Raw genomic sequence first — 15,649 nt, forward strand, 5'->3', positions numbered from 1 at the left:
AAAATACATTTTAAAATATATTAAAAAAGAAAACAGTTATTTTAAATTGTAATACTGCGTATGTATATACAGTGGGTACGGAAAGTATTCAGACCCCCTTAAATTTTTCACTCTTTGTTATATTGCAGCCATTTTGACATCTGGTTCCATGTAGAACCTTAAACACCCATGGAACCTTTCAATTGCACAAAAGGTTCTTTACAGTGTAAAAGGGTTCTTTAGATGATTAAAACGTTCTTCACACTAAGAAAAATTATTATTTTAAGAAGTGTTCAAGTAAAGATTCTTTGGGGAACCAAAAAGGCCTCTTTTATGGTGTATATATATATATATATATATATATATATATATGAAATATATAAAAAATTACTACTTTTTCATATTTTTCAAGATTTCTATTTCAAATGTTGTTTATTAAAATTTGTTTTCTGTTCATTAAAAAATCCTGTAAAAAATGATCATCGTTTCCACAAAAATATGAAACAGCTCAACACTGTTTTTGACATTAAAATAATAAGAAATGTTTCTTGAGCAGCAAATCAAGATATTAGAATGATTTCTGAAGGATCATGTGACACTGAAGACTGGAGTAATGGTGCTGAAAATTCAGCTTTTCCATCACAGGAATAAAATACATTTTAAAATATATTAAAAAAGAAAACAGTTATTTTAAATTGTAATACTGCGTATGTATATACAGTGGGTACGGAAAGTATTCAGACCCCCTTAAATTTTTCACTCTTTGTTATATTGCAGCCATTTGCTAAAATCATTTAAGTTAATTTTTTTTCCTCATTAATGTACACACAGCACCCCATATTGACAGAAAAACACAGAATTGTTGACATTTTTGCAGATTTATTAAAAAAGAAAAACGGAAATATCACATGGTCCTAAGTATTCAGACCCCTTGCTCAGTATTTAGTAGAAGCACCCTCTTGATCTAATACAGCCATGAGTCTTTTTGGGAAAAATGCAACAAGTTTTTCACACCTGGAATTGGGGATCCTCTGCCATTCCTCCTTGCACATCCTCTCCAGTTCTGTCAGGTTGGAGGGTAAACGTATCAAATAAATGCAGCCATTGTAAGCATATTAAGACTTCTTTCAAAAGCATGTTTTTTAAATTACCGACCAGTAGCATAAATCCAAACAAAAATCACCTTAAAATTCAATATTCTATGAATCTCAAAGGATATGTAACATTTATGTGTGTCTAAAGTTAAAGTACATAAGTAAAATAATCATATTTTAGATGTTATCCACATGTATGTTTCCAGACGTTTCCTAAAACCAAGCGACACGTATGAATATTTAAATGAGACTGTGTTGAATGTCCCCTACTTCAAACAGTGAGACGGCATCTTGCTCTGCCAGTGCTTCGTCCACCTCGTAGCTCTCGTCTCTGTTGCCCTACAAGAGAGAAAGTACTGACGTCTTTGACCGAGAGAGTGAAATCCAATCTGAGTCGAGTCATTGAATCCTGCTTCTACTTATCTATTGAAAGGGGATCTGACCCACTGCCAAGCTCCAGTGCTCTATAGGATCAGGAGGAAGAGGGAGGGGCACTAAACACAGGCCAACAGAGAGCGCTTTACGCTGCTCAGGACGGTGGAGTGGTCATTTTGTAAGACCTAAGCAACCATTCTGATTTAGAATGAAGAGGATTTACCTGGAGAAGCAATGTTAGTAGTCTCCTAACATCCCCACTGGTGTCTGCTTCAATGTCTGCCTCCAAATCCCTGTCATGCACTGTAGACAACAACAACATACAGTTGATGCTTACTAAAAGTAATTTGCTTAATTTGCTAAAACAATAGATAAACTGTTCAAACTGAGGGAAAACATATACTGTGATCACGTAATTGTGACTGAACATTAGGGAACTGATGTTGCTATGTGGTTGCTAAGGTGTTCTGAGTGGTTACTAGGTGGTTGCTTACTGGACTAGAAGAGCCGACCTCCAAATCTCAACTATGGAACTTTTTCACAGACTGTGATGACACGTTTCCACAGTTATTAACATTGTGTTAGCACAGTATGTTTTTCTGCCTTTTGTAAAGTCATAGAAATGCTATCATTTTTTTTTTCTATTGGAGCCAATGAGAACGTAAAAATATGCATTGCAGTTTCGGTTCACCACTATAAAAGTTTACACAACTATGACGATTTTCACTTCTGAGAAACTCAGAAATGTAAAAAGTGTCTATATTCTGGTCCCCAGATGAGCCTACGAGATTTTTTTCCTCCATTATATTATCTTATGACTCTTTACCAAATTATATGAACCATAATGAATCTAAAATATGGTCAAATCTCGGTACAAATACTTGTTACATTACATATACAGAGGATTAATAACAGTATTTAAAATTTAAAAAATAAATAAATAAACGAACACGTAATAGATTACAGAGATGCAAACCCATCAGGGGTGACAAAGATGTTTTGCTTTTGGATTCATTACAAATGTACTATTTTAACAGATCTGAGAGATTGTATTGTACTGAAAAAAAATGAAGCATAGCAAGGGTAGGAAAAGTCACAAATCTCATGGCATTTAGATGAAGAGAAGGAAGAAAGGAAGGAAGGAAGGAATTAATGAATGAATGAATGAATGAATACAAAGCCCTGACCCCAACAGCCTAGAAGTGTTAACTATTTTATCTCGTTAACTACTTGAAAATACAAAGCAAATTAAATATGTGAATTATTAAAGGGTTAGTTCACCCAAAAATGAAAATTAGCTTGTGTTTTACTTACCCTCGAAGCATCCTAGGTGTATATGACTTTCTTCTTTCAGACGAATCCAGTCGGAGTTATATTAAAAATTGTCCTGGCTATTCCAAGCTCTATCATTGCAGTCAGCGGGTGTTGCAGTTGAACAGTCCACAAGTCGTCAAATAAAGCTCGCGCATTCATAATAAAACGTGCCGCAGACGGCTCTGGGGATGAATAAAGGCCCCCAGTAGCGAATCCATGAGTTTTTGTAAGAAAAATATAAATATTTCAAACGTAATAAACACTTTTCTCTCACTTCCGTTATATGTCATACGCGGATCCGTTCCGGCAGAAGGCGTATGATGTATGCCCAGCGCGCGCGCCTCTGAGATATGCTAGTCTCACGAGTTTGTTTAATAGGAGCAAAGGAAGCAAAGTTCCTTACTTTAGCAAAGGAAAACCAGTCTCCTCTTGGTTTATATCGAAATCCTCCGACATTTTTCTTTGCAAATCCTCATTTTGTACTTCTAATAAGTGACCGTTTTTTTGTCTCCCCTGCGCTTCCACATTCGTCACTTCTGAGCGGCGCATGCGCAAGGACTGTTCAACTGCAACACCCGCTGACTGCAATGATAGAGCTTGGAATAGCCAGGACAATTTTTAATATAACTCCGACTGGATTCGTCTGAAAGAAGAAAGTCATATACACCTAGGATGCTTCGAGGTTAAGTAAAACACAAGCTAATTTGCATTTTTGGGTGAACTAACCCTTTAATGCTAATTATAATTAAATAATGCATTAAATATCTTTTAAATATGTTAAGATTTTTAAAAAATCTAATACTTTTAAACACAGCTTTAAAAAGAACACTTGATGAACAGATCTATTTTGACATAGGCTTGTCAGATGTTTTGTCCTGTTCGTTGTCACTGTTATCGCTGTTAATCATAGCAATTTCAGGAGTGACTCACGGAACAATTTAGCAAGCTCATTCCTGTAATTCTATGCGTTTGTCACTCCTGAAACTCAGCAGTATACGTGGACGTAGGTCCTCTTAGCAGCATGACAAACTAAACTTTTCTTCAAATTGTGAACGGATTAAATAAAGAAAATGAGCAAAGAGTGCTCACTTTATAGCACGACTGACTGAGCTCACTCATGTGAAAACTTATAATCAATTAATCTAATTTCTAATAGCTTATTTATATCAAGTCTACGCTTTGTTTGTTATAATGGGAGGATTTGAGATCGTGTAGAACTTCAGTTAGTAAATTTGCACTAAACAGAAACTTATTTCGTGTTTTGAAGGATACTGAGCGGATTCTGACTAACTAAACACCTCTGATTGCCCCTTGCTTTCAACAGACATGCCTGTTTTTGCCAATAAAAATCAACGCTGCAAAAACATGTTGCAAATAAAAAAAACCTTAGCCTTTGTAATAAGAAACCAGAGCACGCACAAATACGCACAGGAGCGTTTAAAAAGCAGGTATTGAGTTTGTACCACTGGTAGCCCAATTTTACCCCTCCCCCAATTAAAAAAATTCAACAGATCTAAGCGAATCACACAAATGACCTATTCTGGATTCAAAATGGCAAATTTCCCCCAAAAGTGACAAGTTTGCATCCCTGAGATTAAGGATTGCTATTGTAATTATAATCAGCAAAGAAATCCTGCTAATTTTGATGCAGCAAATTTCCACTGTCAGACTGCAGTGAATTCTACCACAATATTTATAATTGTGGGTTTAAAATGTTAAAATATACATAATATTATGCCCTTAAAATAAAATGATTTATTTTGTCTGTAAGGGCACAATATTATGTATATTTTGTAGTGCTGTCAAACGATTAATCGCGATTAATCGCATCCAAAATAAATGTTTTTGTTTGCATAATATATGTATGTGTACTGTGCATATTTATTATGTATATATAAATACAAATACACACACATTCATGTATATATTTCAGAAAAATTGGTTATTTTTATATATTAAATATATTTTTTTATAATATAAATTATATGAATATAAATATAGACATGTAAATACATGTATATATTTTTAAAATATATATACTGTACGTGTGTATTTATATATAGATAATAAATATACACAGAACACACATATATTATGCAAACAAAAACTTTTATTTGGGATGCGATTAATCATGATTAATCGTTTGACCACACTAATATTTTGATTTCAGAAGAGTTTGAAATCTGGCTTTCAAATGTTCTGCAATATGTAAGAATTTCAGGAAATTAAAAACTTTTATTGCAAAAAAAGCAACTACATATTTTCCAGTTTATGGAACCTTTTGAGTCACAAATACCGAGAAATGTAGATTACTTGAAACTACATAAAAAACCATGTTAGACGAAGAATTCCATCAAATGGTGTCCCAACTAGTCAAACATAGCTGTCTGAACAAAGAATTTAATTTGAAACTGAACAATTATTGCTGAAATGTTAAGGATTTGTGAGTTTCCAGCAGGTATTGCAGCATGAATAAATTATGTGGTTACTGTTATACGAATTTTTTTTTTACTGTTTGCTAATTTTCATTTAAATCTTTGTTGTTGTTTTGTCATTATTGTTAGTTATTTGCTGTGTTGTGACTTTTCACATTTATCGATCGTTACCATTCTTCAAATCTGTGTTGAGGCCCATCAAATACATTATATACCAGATATCTTTGCTTTGTAAGGTGAATGTGCCTTCAGACACAAAGATAGCATAGTTCTCTTCACATATTAAGTGTCGATTTTATATTAAATTTTAATATATATTATATTGTAATTAGTAACAAAATAAAGTGTTGCATAGGACAATTTTTAAGACAATAGTTAAGAGAATTTAAAAATCTAAATGCATCATGTTGAATTTTTCAGCTTGGCAGTGTTGAAAGTATATAGGTTAAGTCATTCTTACCATAGACGTAGGTTTCTATGTAATTGGCAATCTCCTGTTAGAAAACAAGAAGAATTAATTGACTCATTCCATGGACAACCATTTGTCCCAGCTTTGGGAATGGTGACAAACACAGGAACTTGCAGAGCCTTTCAATTCAAAACAAAATGACATACAGCATTGGTAGCACTGCACAGAATCTCCACCAGGACATCCTCATCTGTGCCAGCGCCCTTCATGGCCTTCCTGAGCTCTTTAACAGCAAACACATGAGGAGGATCCAACATGGCAAGAATGGCATTCTCAAAATTACCAGACAGCTCACTCTTCAAAACCTCCACCAATTCCTTCAGAGAAAACACAAAGCTGTGAGTGCATGCTCTTTATTCTTAAAACATGTCCAAATACTAGAGGCCGACCGATATATCGTTTTGCCGATATTATCGGCCGATATGAGCCTGTCGCCGATATATCGGTATCGGCGAATATGCCGCCGATATGAAATTTTTTTTTACAGAACATATAATGCAGATAAAATGCTTGAAATGGTGTAATTACATAGTTTGTCCAGCAGAGCGCGCTCCATTCGGCCCCAAAAAACCCATATCGGTCGGGCTCTACCAAATACCATGCTCCAATTTCTGTGTGACATAAAAGAATGATGTTTTCAGAATACTCACATCATCATATTTCTCAAAATATGCATGTTTGATCTCCAGTCTCTGAGCTGCACTTCGATTGGCTAGGATGTCTATGATGGCTTGCTCATCAGTTCCTTGAAAATTAAATAGAAAGACTGTAGTTGTATGGGAGATTAATTTGATAAACATACTAAACACTGATTAAAAAAGACTGACTTAAAGGGATAGTTCACCCAAAAATGAAAATTTGATGTTTATCTGCTTACCCCCAGGGCATCCAAGATGTAGGTGACTTTGTTTCTTCAGTAGAACACAAACGAAGATTTTCAACTCAAACCGTTGCAGTCTGTCAGTCATATAATGGAAGTGAATGGGAATCACGGCTTTGAGAGTCAAAAAAGCATACACAAACAAAACCAAATTAAACCCTGCGGCTCGTGATGATACATTGATGTGTAAAGACACGAAACGATCGGTCTGTGCAAGAAACTGAACAGTATTTATATCGTTTTTTACCTCTGATTCACCGCAATGTCCGAGCTGCCACCTATCTCTCAAATTGACCATTGACACTCTATCTACAATCTCAATTAGGAGTGTCAATGGTCCATTTGAGAGATAGGTGGCGGTAATGCACTTATAAGTCTGTGATCTGCCGTAAAGCAAGAAGAAGACGCGAACGTGCTCAGGACGCGCTCCGGACAGTTCAGACATTGCAGTAAATCAGAGGTAAAAAACGATATAAATACTGTTCAGTTTCTTGCACAGACCAATCGTTTCGTGTCTTTACACATCAATGTATCATCACGAGCCACAGGGTTTAATTTGGTTTTGTTTGTGTATGTTTTTTTGACTCTCAAAGCCGTGATTCCCATACACTTCCATTATATGACTGACAGACTGCAACGGTTTGAGTTAAAAATCTTCATTTGTGTTCTACTGAAGAAACAAAGTCCCCTACATCTTGGATGCCCTGGGGGTAAGCAGATAAACATCACATTTTCATTTTTGGGTGAACTATCCCTTTAAGCATCTCACCTAAACCTTTGCAGGCTTTGCGGATGGCCTTTATGTCAGCAACTACATCAAAGTCTTCATAAGGAACAACGGTTGGCTGTCAAATAAAAGAAAAGAGAATTATATCCAATGTTCATGTTTTATCCTGTTCACATAAATTACATAATTTAGTAATATAAGCCCAGATCACTAAATTCATGTTTCAGCCTTTAACAGTTGTGAATTTTTGACCTTGCTTTGACACTAACAGCCATTAATATTAGTTGAGGACATTTATATGTGCCAACTGTATTAAATATTGATCATAATATAAAATTTAAAATAAGTCGTCATGTTACAACTACTCCGGCTATTGCAAAAAAATTAAAATGTTACTTTATTATTACTGAAGAAATATTTGCAATTTTTGCAGCTATCAAGAATAATATATAATATATAATAATTAGTTGAAATAAGTTAAATCCGGTTTATTAAAATGTATCGATTGGTTGATAAGTAGAGAATTTTAATCTAGATACTTCCATAAAATATTATATCTTACATATTTTAAAGATTAAAAAGTCAACCTAGAGATAAAATAGATATAAATTAATGCAACTCGAAAATATAAATAATAATACACTTTAAAAAATACGGTGGCAGAGAAGTGCAAAGCAAATCACAATTCTGAAAACAAAATAACAAATTACAAATGCAAATACAAGTCTAAAAAACAAAATAACAATTCAGAAAGCACAACAACAATTCAGAAAACATTATAACAAGTCAGAAAACACAATGACAAATTCGAAAACAAAATAACAAGTCAGAAAACACAACGACAAATCAGACAAACCGGAAAAGGTAGGTATAGTTTGAGACAGCGCCATTGAATTTGTCATTGTGTTTTCTGACTTGTTATAATGTTTTCTGAATTGTTATTTTGTTTTCAGAATTGTGATTTGTTTTGCACTTCCAGGCCACCGTAAAAAAAGCTCTTAAAAAGTCTATCAAGCATTACACTTTTTGTAACTGAGATTTATTGGTCCCCCAGTCTCCCCCATATGAACAAAAGCTCAGGAGTGCTCAGTGGAAGCGTCCTGTCCTGTTCAAATTCACTGTAATCCCAGATGGAGGCCCCTGCACACTCACAGGCCAAAATGAAACTGAGTTCGTCCCAGTCAGTCTCCTCCCAAAGCGCTTCCTCTGACTCATTCAGAATAACGGGATTCTGATACATTCCGTCCCTTTACAATATCACATATAATCGAAATCGCTATAAAACATATTCGAAAAGTGAAAACACAAAAGGTTTTTAATATTTAACAACAAAAGCAACCCAGGAAACCTCAGAAAAGAAACACGAGACGCGTATCATTCAGAGTTCACGCGATATAAGGGCTGCGTTTGCAAAAGCAGCCCCGCAGCGGAAAACGCAGCCCAGAACAGTGAGATATCCTAACTGTCTCTATTCTTTTCTCTCTATATTCTTTTTTTTCTTCTTTTCTTTTTTAAACCGATATGAATTGATCGATTATGCGACGTGACCCGTACAAACTCTGCGCAGGATGTCGACGTTCAGCTCTCTCTGACGTTGACGTATGTAAGGTGTGCATTAGCAGATAAAAAATGAACTGAAATACTCACTTGACAGTTTCCCATGGCGAGAGCTTGAGGTATTTTATGAGCAGATGATCTGACCGCTGTCCGAACTGCAGGCCACACTGGCGCGAGAGCTTCTGTAACTGACGTCAGCACGTAGGGAAAGAACCAAAGAACGGGATGGACGCACTCATGAGAGTTCGGCCTCTGCATTTTTGAAAACCATTATAATCATCTATACATTATTATATATTACTTCTGCATGCATTATAATTATTAATTATGTAAGTCTAACGTGTTTTTTTTTTCAAGCAGTAAGAAAATAGTTGAAAAAACATCTCAAAACAACAACACACGACCTCAAGATCTAAAACCACATATGACCCAACAGTCATTTAAGTTACTATATTCAGTTTTTAAAAATCACAACTGAATAGGAGACACGAGAACCTAAATATAACCTTCCATTTCTTTTGCACCTATAGAAAGAGAAAGGTCGCCCCCTACTGAGCAATCATCATCTGGATGAGCAATACAGTATATTCCAATACAAGTTCAAGTGTTTTACCTCTGAATCTTGTCAGCAACATTTCAGTCTTATGATGGCTTTTAACATTAGACACGTTCAGAAGCATTACACGTGTATCTAATTAATGTATTTTAGTTATTTATTATTTTATTTTGCTCAATTACAAATGAATGCTGATGTAAAGTGTAGAACATTATAATGTACAGATTAAAAACTTCACTGACAACAAGAAGAGAGGGATTCATCTCTCTTGGTTCAATTGTGATTCTCGTACACAACTTGATAAAACACTCAAAGCTTTTAATCTAAATAAGAGTTCAATATTTCATGTTAAACTAATGAATGCATTCAAGCAGCTTACATCACATTTGTGCATGATGAGGAGTTGCAATTAAAATATCCATTATTTTGCCTTATTAAATCATGCTTCTATCCAGCTTCTTTTCCTTAATTACCTGTTGCACTTCATTCCACCACCACGTTTGCTTGTCATTGAATATTTGTCCTGCCTTTGTTCCTCGGCTCCACTGCTCCACATAATCTGCACTGTTTGATCACAATTCACCACAAAGTTGGTCAGTGCAGCTGCCAGCTTATTCTTGTGCATGATAATTTTCCACCATTTAATCTGTTTGGGCCAGTTGGGCATCTTTGCCTATTGCAGGTGGTCCATTTGGATGTCTAGGGATGCTATCATATGGGATCACTTTGATGTTGGTCATCAACAGGTCTCCCCGCTGACCCATCCGGTAGTCAATTTGAGTTGCGTGGCTGCCACTGCTGTAGGTGACCAGGTGTGTTGGTATTTTCTTGAACTACATTATTAGTCACGACTAGTGTATGACATCTGCTGTCATTTCGCATGCTGAGTCTGTGACCTCCATGGCACTGTGCATATCCTTTTCCAATGTGACCATTCAGGTCACCTCCCAGGACGGTGGACTTGTTTGGTGCAATCTTACCTTGGTGCATGTCAAGACATCCAGTCTGTGGTGCATAGCAAGAGATTCGATCATGATGAAATACCTGTTAAGGCCATCACTCCCTGAAGTCTCTGTTGCAGCCTTGGTTTCTGAGATCCCTTTCATGACTGCCATCTCAAGGTCCCTCCTTGCGTCCAATTATGCCCACCTCCCTACAGTACAATATGATTAGGCAGCCCCTAAATCATATGTTCAATATGTGCCAGCCAGAGGAGGACGGGTCTTCCCTGTTGAGTTCTGGTTCCTCCCAAGGTTTCTCCCTATATATTTAATCCTAAATTTTTAGGGAGTTATTCCTTGCCAGTGTTGCCTTTGGTTTGCTCACTTGGGGTATTAATGCACTAATACTGCCTTGAGGTTCTTGTTACTGTCATCATCCATGAGGTGCCTGTCTTGATGACCACTCCAGAAATACCCAACGCCCCCAAGGTCTATGTTACGGCCTTGGTGTCTGAGATCCCTTTAGTGACCTGCATTCAAATATGCATACCTCCTTGCTATATAACAGGCAGCCCCAGAGTCCAGGTTCATGTCACAGACCCACAACCCAGGCCCTCTTTAGTGTCCACAGCCCAGGCACCCCTCAGCACCACGGCCACAGCCCAAGCATCCTTCAATGCCATGGCCAAAGCCCAGGCACCCCTCAGAGTGCAGGCAAAGCATTGGCACCCCTTTGCTGCTATACTCTGCAGGACAGTGGTCCTTCAGGACCGAGTTTGGACACCCCTGAGATAGGTGTTGTGAAGGTAAGTGGTCTCAGTCATTCAAATGTAGCAAAATCATAATTAATATTTAATATAAGTTCCCTTGCACAGGGTCACTCAGCACTGCATCATAGCTGACATTGGGAACTCCTTCCAGGTGAGATGATTGTCTGAAGCTGCCAGTCATGTTCGGAGCTGCATCTAATGTCAGTACTGCAGGTGTGCCTGGCTGATCTCTTCTCAGAGATATGGATGAGGACTCATGAGAAAGTCAGGGATTTTAGAGGAGCATTTGATTTGGCACTTTGTGCCATCAAACATACAGCTCATGAGATTGGCTGCTCCATGGCAGGTTGGTTGAGATGGAGAGACAAATGTAGCGAAACCTCACAGATACTCATGATTCTCGGCTGGGGCTTTTCAGTGATGCTGTGAATGCTGCCGTTGATAAGTTCTGCAGTGCAAGGCAGCAGTCAACATCAGCCGGTACCGGATTGAGTCAAAATGCCCTTGGCTGTTTGATCCACAGCCTGCCCATGCCTATTGACTCCTGACATGCACCACAAAAAACAAGGACTATGAACTCTGGTTCTCACAGCATCATCTGCTGTAATGATTGAACCTCTAAAAAAAACATCTGTTACATATATAACCCTGGTTCCCTGAGTAGGGAATGAGACATACTCCTTCAGTACTGCTATGATTCCTCATAGAAAATGATAATAATCAAAACTAAACTGGAAACAGTTGTATGGTATTCTATTTTATTCAATTTTTTTATTCTGCACTTTGAGGTTTGGGTTGAGTTCTGTGTATATTAATTACGTTTCGGATGTAATTATCATCTTCATGTAAATTTAATTTCCTATTTGTAATAATTCTCAATAGCTAGTTTCTGATCACTATATTGTCTGATTTGCAGCTATAGTCCAAGGCTGCTCGAGCCCTAGTGGTCAATAAAACAAGACCTGTATGCGGGAGTGGTCTTCTAAAAACAAGAACTACATTTCAGTATAACTATGTCACAAGTCAAATTACACAAATTTTAATTAAAGTTAAAATTACAAAACAATACTGTTATAATAAAAAAAATAATGTAATAAAATAATAATACTTAAAGTTAAAATGATAATAATAATAATGACACAACTATATTCTTTCCCATGTCAAATCACATCTGTAACAGAATCAGACCTACAGAAGAGTGTACTGTATATATGCACGAGTGCATTGCCGGCATGTTGAGGCTATAACGTTTTAATAATGTGGGTGTACTACCATTAAAGCATTTGACAGCATAACAATCCATACTCAATGTTAAAGACCCCATGACGTGCATATGTTTTCTAGCTTTTTATTCATGTCTGTTAACTTGGAGGTCATCACATGCTAGCAGGTATCCAGCACACGAACGGATCTGTTGCAGCTGTGCAAAATCAGCTCAGCTTAAGAAGTCACAATGGGGATTTGTTTGTGATGTACTGTACCTGTAGCTCCAAGATACACCATTCAAAATAGGTATTCTTATGAAATTCCAATAGCTAAGAGGTTATGAAATGGCAAATAGCTACACAAATTTTTGCCCAGTAAAAGTGACCTGCCCCAACTACATTTGCATTTATTCTTTTTATCCAGAGCGACTTACAAATGAAAATCACAAGCGATTCATTACAAAGAAGCAAAAAAAAAAAAATGCCAAGAATTGCTAGTAGAACAAAGTTTCAGACAGTGCTGAATGGACCTTTTTCACATCTCCGGGTTTCTCAGCAGCGGAAGTCGTCATAGTTGGGTTAACTTGAAGAGCAGTGAATGGGAGAGTACCACAAATACATTTTTTGCATTCCCATTTGCTCAAATAGCAAAAGAAAAACTCCACGATAGTGTTTTCATGACTTTCAATAAAAGGAAAAAAATTGAGAGAGACTGATAACGGCTGTCAGAAGAGAGCATGATGTCAAATTTACCGTCCCTCCCACAGAGGCTGCATTAGAAACACCCTCGCATTAGCATTAACTGTTTTTTTGTAATTTGATGCAAAGGTGATATAATACAAAGAATAGTGTTATAAATGTACATAGATTAAAAAAAAATACAAATATGAAAATCTTTCAAGGATTTACGATGCTGATGACCGTTAAACGCGTCATCACAGTCTTGTGAAAAGGGTCCATAATACAGCTATAACAGGGAAGGATTAAGGAATAGTGAAAGCATAGAGGAAGATTTTTTTTTCCCCCACCAGTTTTTACAGGAAACTAAATGTTCTGACGTTCTTTCGTTGCATTTTTATTTGTTCTCTTTCCCACTAGATGTCAGTACACCACAAAAGTAGTAGAAGGTTTAGAAAAACTACTGGGAGCAGTGTTGCCAATTTAGCAATTTTGTTGCTAAATTTAGCAACTTGAAATAGATACACGTATTTTATAACTATTTATTCAAAATTCTAAACGTATGTCATGCTCTATTCACTGCACCGTACTTTTCTGTAGAATTATAATACCAATAGTTATTTTCTTACCATTTCTGCAGAATGCGTATGTACAGGCTGCAGATATGTATTTGAATACCCAGATGACCACATATGCCATTTTTCCCCCCAACTCAATATCAATGATCAATGGATAACTGGTGGATGAAGTTTTTACTCAAATTTCATTTAATGCACCCCAGGTCTTTATAGCTTCCTGGTCTTTATAGGCTCAGCTCCTCCTCCAAAGTGTGCCAAGTGCTAGTATCAAGGTATCCAAACAAACAAGTAAAATAAAATTTAAAACAAATGTTTAATGTTGAAGATTAACCAATAGGCTGTCGATTTATTAAATAATAAAGCTGTTTCCCAACAATATCAGTTTATTCAACATAAAAAAAAAAAATAAATAAAAAATAAAAAAATAATGCTGTCTTATTTCTTTCTCTGCGTACTGCAGCTTTAAGGTACTGTCACATTAATGGGCAAAAAAAAAAAAATGTTTGTAGAGATGTATGAAGCATAGCTCTCAAAGAAGTCACTTTTAAACCAAGCAGATTGGTCAGATTAGTCAGCATAGCAAATTCACGTCACCAACTTGAACATGATCAAAACTCCCCTTAATGCAGATTCCTATTGGAATGACTGGTTTTCAACTGCAACACTTCGCGAAGCAATGGAAAATGTGCCTGCATCTTCAAGTTGTGGTTACATTAACAAAATTTTGGTGACAGTTTGTGGTCAGAAAAAGTCCATTGTCTATTGCCAATAGTGTAGTGATGTATAAAGCACAGCTCACACAGAAGTCACTTTCAAAGATGGTTTGGTGGTTTGTTTCAAGAAATGTAAATTAACTAGACTGCATTACTGACATAATTTGAAAATATGTCTTGAAGTTGTGAAGTGCTCAAAACATCATATGCTGGTGACACCTGCTGGTAAAGACATAAATGCAATGAGAATATAGTCCAAACATGTTTAACGACCAATACTGCCTTTATGATTTCTGTTCTTTTTTTTTGTTTGTTTGTTTATTTTATGTGCTTTTAAAAGGCCAATTATAAACAGTTAACTATCGCTCTCTGCTTTTCATTATACAAATGTGTTTTTCATTAAAACTAAACTTGAACCGATACCAAAACCATATATTAGACACTAGTTCATAGGTTCATCAGGTCATTGTCTTATAGTGACGAACCAATGGAATTTCGAATTTTGTTTACTGAAATCACTTGACTTGGAAAGTCTGATACATTCTTCAAAACAATAAATTAATAAAGAATTCAAAGCTTCATGAAGCAGTTTTTCAAAAGTGCCTATCACTGGAAACAATAAAAATACAACAGAATCCAGTAACTACAATGATCTTACTTGGACAAACTCTTACACAGAACATTTTCCAGATTTGGTCTAGATGTTCAGTGCTGGCAATAATCAGTATGTGATATGATATGAAGTTTAAAGGGGTCATATGATGCGATTTACATTTTTCCTTTCTCTTTGGAGTGTTACAAGCTCTTGGTGCATAAAGAAGATCTGTAGAGTTGCAAAGACTAAAGTCTCAAATCCAAAGAGATATTCTTTATAAAAGTTAAGAGTCAACCACGCCTACCTAAACAACTCGTTCTAACACGCCCGCACATGTCTACGTCACTGTGTGGGAAGATTTGCATAACGCCGCCCAAATGTTCACGCAAAGAAAGAAGGCGTAACTTTTATTCTCGCTGTAGTATTGTTGTTGCCACCGCCGCCATGTCGTGAAGGCAATGTGTGTTTCATTGCGAAACTACTTTGTTTGGCCTTCCAAAATAGGACGATATACGCTTCGTCATGCCTAGAGCTGATCCGTGCTGGTCGCTGAGGAAATACATCAACTTAGTGCTGTGGATCGCCGGATCGGCTTTCACCGTTTTCACCGCTCCTTCATCGGATCCGCCGGGACCGCCGTTCTCAATCCCGCCGCCTCAGCTCACTCTTGCCCGGCTTCAGCTCAGGCTAAGCCGGGGCTTTCGCTCACGCTAGGCCACTGTGTTTTTCGTTGTGAAAGCGAAACTACGTTGTTTGGATTTCCAAAAGAGGACGATATCCGCT

At 36.7% G+C, this 15,649-nt stretch overlaps 1 protein-coding gene across 1 annotated transcript in view; it reads right to left on the minus strand.

The window, feature by feature from the left end:
• The window catches only part of LOC107758360 (annexin A13-like), a 12,222-nt gene extending 3,187 nt beyond the window's left edge, over positions 1-9,035 (minus strand). Inside the window, exons 1-7 of the mRNA XM_016576076.1 lie at positions 8,921-9,035; positions 7,316-7,391; positions 6,317-6,411; positions 5,813-5,983; positions 5,658-5,691; positions 1,672-1,751; positions 1,344-1,412 (exon numbers count right to left, since the gene is read on the minus strand). Coding sequence (XP_016431562.1) covers positions 1,344-1,412; positions 1,672-1,751; positions 5,658-5,691; positions 5,813-5,983; positions 6,317-6,411; positions 7,316-7,391; positions 8,921-8,935 — 540 coding nt within the window. The 5' untranslated portion in view covers positions 8,936-9,035. The remainder of the gene's footprint in view (positions 1-1,343; positions 1,413-1,671; positions 1,752-5,657; positions 5,692-5,812; positions 5,984-6,316; positions 6,412-7,315; positions 7,392-8,920) is intronic.
• Positions 9,036-15,649: the final 6,614 nt, after the last annotated feature.

The sequence above is a fragment of the Sinocyclocheilus rhinocerous genome, unplaced genomic scaffold (assembly GCF_001515625.1).
Source record: "Sinocyclocheilus rhinocerous isolate Xijiao unplaced genomic scaffold, SAMN03320098_v1.1 scaffold1213, whole genome shotgun sequence".
In the NCBI taxonomy this organism is placed as follows: domain Eukaryota; kingdom Metazoa; phylum Chordata; class Actinopteri; order Cypriniformes; family Cyprinidae; genus Sinocyclocheilus; species Sinocyclocheilus rhinocerous.